This window comes from Corvus brachyrhynchos, unplaced genomic scaffold (genome assembly GCF_000691975.1).
Source record: "Corvus brachyrhynchos isolate BGI_N302 unplaced genomic scaffold, ASM69197v1 scaffold32, whole genome shotgun sequence".
NCBI classification, from domain to species: domain Eukaryota; kingdom Metazoa; phylum Chordata; class Aves; order Passeriformes; family Corvidae; genus Corvus; species Corvus brachyrhynchos.
In genome coordinates, this window is record NW_008237919.1 from 422,908 (window position 1) to 431,331 (window position 8,424).

An 8,424-nucleotide genomic window follows, 5' to 3' on the forward strand; every position below is an offset into this window, starting at 1 on the left:
GGGAAACTGTAACTACAGAGTACTGTCCAGCCAGGAGCAGTCTTGCAAGTCATTGATTTGGGTCAGGCCCCATGTGTTCAGTAAAGCTGTGGTATCCTAAGGGGATACTAAATCTCACCAGTCCTGCTCTTTTTTACGTCAGCATGCAGTCATACAAGTGATCCTATAATAATTAGCCTTTAACGCTTATAATCCTAATAAATAGCTATACTGTTAATCATCTTGAGTCACTCTTCAGTCATTCTTTATAAGTAGTTACTTAATTTTACCCTTTTTGGTAGTTGACAAGAACTAATATATCATATGATGGGCTCAAAATGTTGCATCCTTGAGGGATAATTTCACCAGATCTGCTGGGTTTTTCGTCTGGTGTGAACATAAACATCTTTTTTGCAGTCTTTTAGCAGTTTTTCTCTGCAAAAGAGAAATCTAAGAATTCCAAGGTGTTTCTTCCCTTTTGTCTCTTGCTCACATGTATGAGCTATAGGTAGGCTAACAGAAATTAATTTCCCACTCTGTATCACTACCTGAGATACTACAGTATATTTTTATATATATATATATATATAAATACAAATATAACTGCAGGTTCCTCCCAGATATTTAACAGTGCTTTATTTAAAGTCTTGCCATCTTCCCATTCATGTTCTGGTTGATAACCAGGTTAAACATTTTGAGTAAATATTTGTCAGCATATCAAGTAATTTCTTCAAGAGGCAGCTGAAAATTAAAAGATGGTATATTAAAAAACCAAGTGAATTCAAATGCAGAACTATGTTGTAGAGGTGGAGGGCAAGAAGTGGTGAGAGCAGTGGTGGTAAAGTACGTAACAAACTTTTCGTGTTTATATATAATGAAATCTGACCTCATTAAAGAATGAAGATGTTAATTATACAATTCAAAAATTTCTACAAGAAAATTAGAAAATATGTTGGAACTCTTGATAGGATATGAAGTAAGTACAGCTATTATTATACTTCTTAAATGGATGAAGGCATGCTGGAGCTTGTGAACCAGATTGTGCAATAAACAAAATGGGCAGTTACTCAAATAGCAGTGTTCTAAATGACACTGGGGCCAAATAACTTGCTAAGGTCTTTAAAGTGTTATGTTTCCCATATGGAAACCATAGTAATCATGGGAAAGGAGGTCTCCTGTGTTCTGTGGGCAAACAGCAGTTGTACATTTTTGATTTGTGAGGTAGGGTGGCATGTAACACCCAGCTGGTTGCAGAGCTGGAGTAGTAAATATGCTGGTATTCTTACCTACTGTGTAGATGCTCTTTAAATCTACATCTAAACCAATACTTTTAATACTCCTCCTGCCACTACTGGACCATAGTAAGTTAATAAATTTAATTCTTCCTCCTTAAGACCTATCATAAAGCCCTTTTCCTTGAACTGTCCTTTGTATGGGCCTCTGTTCTCCCCAGAACTGGTGTCCTATGTGTTTATAATACAGTGCATATACCTTTTTCTATCCATTGCAGTTAACTTCCTGTCAGCAGTTACTTCCTTTTACTGGAGGGGAAGAACAGGGAGTGGATCTACTGGTGTGGAATGCGTTTTGAGAAATTAGGATCTTTAGTTGAACTCCTGTAGTTTTAGGGTACTTTCAAAGTATTCTAAACTTCAGTAGGAATAGATGCTTTACCACTGTGTTTCACTCACATCTTTCTGAGTATCTCCTCAGGTGCCTTTGTCTTAGCTGATCATTGTAGTGATTTTCACAGACAGGAAAACAAGATTGTTAGCCATTTCCAAATATCGTGGAGTGTCAACCTGATTAACAACTCTAGCAAATATAAAGACTTATAAAGGAACTTCTGAGTTAGCATGGTAGTTACGTTTACATATATAATTCTCTAACTGCAAATTTCCAAACAGATAAATACACTGTGTTGATGGCAGCATGTACTGCACAAGCTTCTGAGGAGAACATCTTGAACACTGTGGAACTGCTTCTATCAAGGAATGCTGACCCTAACCTTACTTGCAGGTATCGAAAAACCCCACATGTGTGAACACAGTACAAAATATAGTATTATTATACAGAGACACGTTTATAGATGTAGCTGTTGTTGGTGATTAAGATGAAGTGTACATACTTCTTGTCATTTCACTGCTGTTTGTATAAGAAAAGATTAGTGCTCAGATACTTACATCTCTTAGTGCAGTTGTTAATCTGAGTAAGTAAGACTGTGATCAGCTTTATCAAATTGTAAGTTTGTTCTTCAACTGAACAGAATATAAATTAATCTTAATTATTCACTTGACTGAAGTATAAGAGCAAGAAATATGTCCTCTGCCTTTCCTAAATCATATTGCCTCTTCTGCATAAAAATGGAAGTTAAATTCTTTATTTAAATTCATGTCCTACTTTCGAGCTTTTTGTGGATATCTGGCTATATTCTTTTCACAGAGTGCTTCCTGTGGATAACAAAATTCTGTGAATAAAATATATTTATTCCACTGCAATCTGGAATAATTCTGATTAAGAGATTAAGCTTCTTTTAGAAACAAGTAATAACATACTTCTTCAATTACAACTTTGTGTCTGAGCAGTTTGAAGCAGTGCATTGTGAGATGTCTGTAGTTGCGCAGTCTGATGAAATGTTTCATTTTACATCAAAAAGAAATCAATTGTGGACTGACCCTAGGATAAACTATTTTGCCTCTGCTAAAAAAAAATGCTATTTAGGTCAACTGGTTTTTCAACTAACTGAATTTTTTTATACCACACCTCTTTCATCGCATTACCTGGGATATATAGAGTGAGTAGCTCTGTAAAAAGAATAGAATTGGAGGCCTTTGGTTTTCCTTAGTAGAACTCAACTATTCAAGGCCCTGAACCTCACTGTGAGCATAATACTGGTAGACAAGGAGGAAACAGAGTTCTGCTGAAGTGCAACTGATGTCTGGTACCAAATTTAAGTGCCATTCTTTTATTTTTACCAGAGAGACTAGAAATTGTTCATGAGAGAAGAGAAAGCTACATACTCTGAAATAATTATATGTTGTTGTTGTCAGATAGCTGGGTGTTAGAATAAAAAATCTGCTTTAATAAATAGGGGAATTATTAACTGTGTCTTGGGCGTTGAAAATGTAAGCGAGAGTGCAAAGCTGCACATTTTCATTTGGACAGGCTTTTGGCTAAACTTTGGGGGAAAAGAAAGTATGAATGCTGACACAAGGTAGGAATTCTAATTTTTAAATTTTATTTATAAACTTAGAGTATGTTTTGCATAGTTGATCTTTATATACAAATATTTATTTACTATCTTTTTGTGTCCTTAGACCTTGTGCTAACATGAGTTATTCATGCATCCAGAAGATACAGTTGTGGCTTTTTCACTTTTGCAGTAGTAGTCTTTCTCAAATGAAAAGATAAATTAAGTGGCAATCAGAAATGTCATATTTGTGCCAAATAAAAGCAGAGACTTAAAAAATCCAGACCCTGTCATCTCAAATCTTCAAGCTGCCTTTATGCCTTTCCAGTATTTGACATCTGTGCATGCCACACCATTATTGGGTCTGCTGAGGCAGCAGCTGCTGTTTCTCATGGATTTCTAGCTCTGTGTTCAGAAATGAGAATGAAACACAATAAAATGCCTTATGTGACGATAAGGGATCAAAGAGCCCCTCTCTGTGGCACTGCAGTCCCTTTTCACCTGTTTCGTTAGAGCGAGCAGGATGTTCTGTGGGAGCGATCAGAACTCTCAGTGAGTTGAGAGTATTGTGAAAGTACTCCCTGTGTGATCAGCTTACCGCAGGTGTTAAGAAGTAAGGTTCTCATTATTTGGCTTTCTCAGTGTGTAAGAACCAGGATGATGCTAGGAAGCTTCTCTTTTGTCCACCAACCACTGGAATGTGTGTGACTGCAAAGTAGAATACTTAAATGTTCATGTAAGGCGGGGTTTAATGTTTATCCTTTCTCTGTTGCACTGTCAGGGCAACCAGTAGGCTCTTCTATTTTATGTGGTCTGGAGGTGATGCACAGAAACTTGGAGGGGGTGGGTCTAATTTATTAAGTGTGTGGAGTAGGGAAGGACTAGTGGGAAAGAGACTGAATTTTGAAATGCAAAGAAAGAAGGTGAGTTTAGGAATGGGTAGGCAGGTGGTTTCTTTGCAACGGGATACAGTACTGAAAAGAAAGTATTCAGCAGCATAACAGGATATGTTTGCCAAATCAAAATTGGAAACTGAGTACTGGTAGCTGTAAAAACAGTTTTGTTTATGAGAATGTAGTGTATCAAAGCATAAGTGCTAGCTAAAGGGTTTTGAAAGTCAAACAAGTAGAGTAATGGCTAGGTGAAACAAGAAGGCACTGCTCTGAATAGCCAGTATAGAGCTACTATAGCCTGAATGCTTCATTTAAGTGAATGCTACCTTGAGAAATTTGTTTTGCTTATCTCATGTCATTCACCTTCCTCTTGCTCCAAAATGTAAATTATATACTTTATCCCTTTGTAAGGCCTGGAAATCTTTTAAGTAGTGTTTCTTAAAAACCTTTTTTAACCTGCAGTGCTTTCTTAAGGTTATACTAAAGTATGTTTTTCCAGTATTACTTTTATATAGGGTTTCCCACTTCATTTGCCAGAAAATGGGCAAACAGATTATCTTCTGTTGCTGTGACCACACTGTTGCCGCTTAATTTCTCAGTTCCAGGCTTAATGTGCAGCAGTGGAGTGGTGAAACTGGCTCCAAAAGCTTTGAAGATGCTTCCTGTTTATCTGAAGCACTGTTCAGTTTACAGATCAATAGACTAAAATAGTGTCTTGCAGCATCATTTCCTTGCTTTGGCATCTCAATAAGAAAAGATTGAGACTAAACTCAGGGTAAAATTGTTTTCTACCTGCTGTATTTTTTCTAGTATTATTGATACACTGGTCTAGTTAATAAACATATATCCGGTTATGGGACTTGACTTACAACTTGTCAAGATTACCAGCTGAAAATACTGAATTTTCTGTAGATGTCTCCCCAGTGGAAAGAAACCTTTGTGCCAATAGGAGACATCTCCTATCCTTCCTCTTAGGAAATTTTCCAGGAAGGTGAACTTCGTCTTGCTTAAGATCATGATCCTAAACATAAGCATGTTTTTTTGTCAGGTGTGATGAATTCTGCACCACAGATTCAGTTTAGTAACAGCTACTCAATACATGTTTCAGTCAGATACCTTGCCATCTAGGAGATGAAACTTTCTTACCAGTTCTGTCATGGCTCCCGATTATCCAGGGTAGGAGGCTTCAGGGTAGTAGGGCCAATCTATTTAGCTTGTTTTCTTGTGATTTAAATTTTGCCCCATTTTTTGCACAGAGTGAAGTGAGCCTGTAAGAACTTCTGGTTGTATCTTTGTGTACATGTCACATACAAAGTTTTGGATGGCCCTAAAAACTGAAAAAGCTTCTGATTTTGTCTTTTTCTCCAGTCTTAATATAAAAGCAGGGAGACTTAGAGCACAAATCTGTGTTAGAGGACATTTACTTTGGATATTAGGAAAAGGGTCTTGTGCCAGAAGGTAGTCAGGCATGGGAACAAGCTTCCCAGGAAAATGGCCATAGCACCAAGTTTGACAGAGGTTAAGAAGCATTTGGACAATGGTCTCAACCATGTGGTGTGATTCGTGGGGTTGTCATGTCCAGGGCCAGGAGTTGGAATTTATAAGCCTTGTGGGTCCCTTCCAACTCAGAATTTTCTGTGATTTTAAAGATAAAAACAAAAATCTCTCTTCATTTGCAGGAGACCCTGCTTCTTATGTAGGTGCTGCAAAGCTGGAAGCAAACATAATTAGATGTTTAATTACTAAATTGCTTCTATGCCTTTTAAGATTTTATTTATTTACTGACTATGACTTGAGTATCATATTCAATATGGACAAATGTCATGTGAATTGTACCATACCAAAGGACGTAATAATCGGTGTTTGGACAAGAAGGTCATCTGCAAGCCAGACTGCTGAAACACAGCGGTTACTCAAAATAATGAAAGGATTCTTAAGTTCTTCTGTCTGGATGATTATCACTACACTCTCTATGAACATTTTTAGACTGCACTAAGATGTATCAATACATTTAGTTTCTCTTCAGCTTGAGCAGGAAACAATGGATTTGCCATGTTAAAGCTTGCTGTTGTGGTTGTGGGGGTTCATTGCAGGGTTAGGAAAACAAGGTTTGTTTTACCCAATGCTCTCGTCTCCCTCTTGTGGCCGTACGTGTAAATGGACTCTGCTTTCATGGCATGGCTCAGGGCACCCCCTCACGTGTAGAGGTGCAAATTTTTGCAGCATTGTATGTTTCCATCCTGAAACAGCTTGTAGCCTTTGAAATTAAAACTCAAGCATTAAAATGGCATACTTGCACAATCACATTGATGGACCTTTTAAATGTTGTATTTATTGAGTTTTACTTGCAAATGGAGAAGTTTTTTCAGTGGCTTTAATATCATTGAGTTGTCTTGATTTCAGATATCTTGCCTGCAGTACTGTACAGCTGTAACTACAGCATAATCTTTGGAGAAAAAAACTATTCTGTAGCCTCAGGGCTTTTGTTTAGTATTTTTCCTTTGAAAAAGCAGGAAGTAATTGTGAAATAGTATCAAAATTTAAAACAAAAAAGGTTGAGAGCAGGAGAAGTGAAAATGAAATCAGGCATGATTGCACTGGTTTTGCAGTCAAATGTAAATACTTCAAAGATGATGACTTGGGAAGTTTATCAAAGGCTACCTACCACTGAAAAGAACTAAGCGTGGGAGTGAGTGTCCACTTTGGGCAAGTAAGTTTGAATTCTGTTGCTACAAGTTATTAGGATATAATCAGCTTCTGCTCATTCTTTAAAATACAAATATCTGTATATGTCTCTGTGTAGCTATCTCTATGGAGACATATAGAGATAGTGAGACACAGATATCAGTTATTAAGTTGAAGAGAGAGATTATTGTTTTTCTCTATTTTTGTAGTAATCTTCATAGGTTCAGAGGGTATTTCAGGTCAGAAGGGATTCCAGGAGGTTTCTAGTCCAACTTCTTTAAAGCTACCTCTGTTGTAAAATTGAGTTAGGTTGCCATCTGGTCTAGAAACCCACTAAAGATGGAGACTAAAAAACTTCTCTGTGCAACCAGTTCTGCTGCTTGGCTGTGCCCTGTGGTGGAATGTCTCCTCACTTTCAGCCAGAACTTCTGCTTTTGTAGTGTTGATGAACTGAATTAGTTCTGGACTGATGTAAGTCTTTTTGTGTCATTACCAGGTTCCTTTACTTTGTTGGTTGTGTGTCTTGAAGGTCTGGTTACCTTTCATTTTGCTTATCTCTGTGTAATTGACCTTTGTAATGTTACTGGATTTCATTCAGTACAATTTTAACTATGTTTTCATAAGACAAAACATTATCCTTGTATGAATGATCAAAACCAAGGAAAGATGTGCAAAGCCTTAGTTCTAGCAATGCTCTCTGGAAGGAGGCAGGAATTTTAAGGCAGTTGCTTTAAGACATACGCGTTTTGGGATCCCTCTAGTGGTCGATGAACTTAGTATTAAGAAACCCAGTATTGGGAAGAGCAGTCCTCCCCTCAGGTATATCCTAGCAAAATAGAATAATCTTTAGAAAGCAGATTTTTGACATGGAGCTATACATTACAAGCAATACATAATATTTTTCATGAAAAACTATTGCTTTTTAAAATACAGTAGATTTTAATTAAACAACAGTAGTAAAATATTTTAGCTTTAATCTGATTGCTTAGTAGCAACCAGAAACGCCACAATCTTTCTCCTCCAATACTACGTTTTTTTTTTTTCCTGAATTCTGCAATCTTATTCCACCAAAGAATGAGTCAGGCATCTGGAAAGATACTTTGCAAACAGAAACTTCTGAGTAATATTTCACAATGGCTTAATCTTGTAAACATCTCTAGAAGTGTAAGATCATGTCTTGGTTTGAGACAATTCAAAGGAGAGCACTCTGGAATGAGTCATTTCCTTTAAGGATTCCAACAATCCCTTTCCACCAATAAGAAATTAATACTAATAGATGAAAGTGAAAAAACAATGGTTTATTAACAAACAGTGCTGAAAGGCATGGGGAAAAAGAGTAAGTAACTGCTAGATATCAAACCGCTAGACCTCAGGCCCCACTGGAGCAAAGAGAGACCTGAAATGCTGGAAACTACCCGTTCCCAAAATGGGCCTGGCAGGAGGACTTCTGGCTTTGTAGGACAGAGTGACAAGATGGCATGAGGTCCCTCTCTGGAAGGCAGGACCTCACAGAGCCATTCCAGCAGCAGGCAAAGAGCTTCCCCATGGCAAGACATGGCAGAGTGGGCACAGCAGGTGAAACAGCTGGGCTGGAGCCACTCAGTGCATCCCCTCCCCAACTTGGCATAGTCAACAGCGGCTTGCGCTGGAGCAGGGTGGCTCTGCTCCACTTCTGCC

General features: G+C 37.8%; 1 protein-coding gene across 2 annotated transcripts in view; it reads left to right on the top strand.

The window, feature by feature from the left end:
- The window catches only part of ASZ1 (ankyrin repeat, SAM and basic leucine zipper domain containing 1), a 38,471-nt gene that overhangs the window by 8,440 nt on the left and 21,607 nt on the right, over nt 1-8,424 (top strand). For both annotated transcript variants that reach the window (XM_008632856.2, XM_017733076.1), the window contains exon 4: nt 1,887-1,998. In XM_008632856.2, coding sequence (XP_008631078.1) covers nt 1,887-1,998 — 112 coding nt within the window. The remainder of the gene's footprint in view (nt 1-1,886; nt 1,999-8,424) is intronic.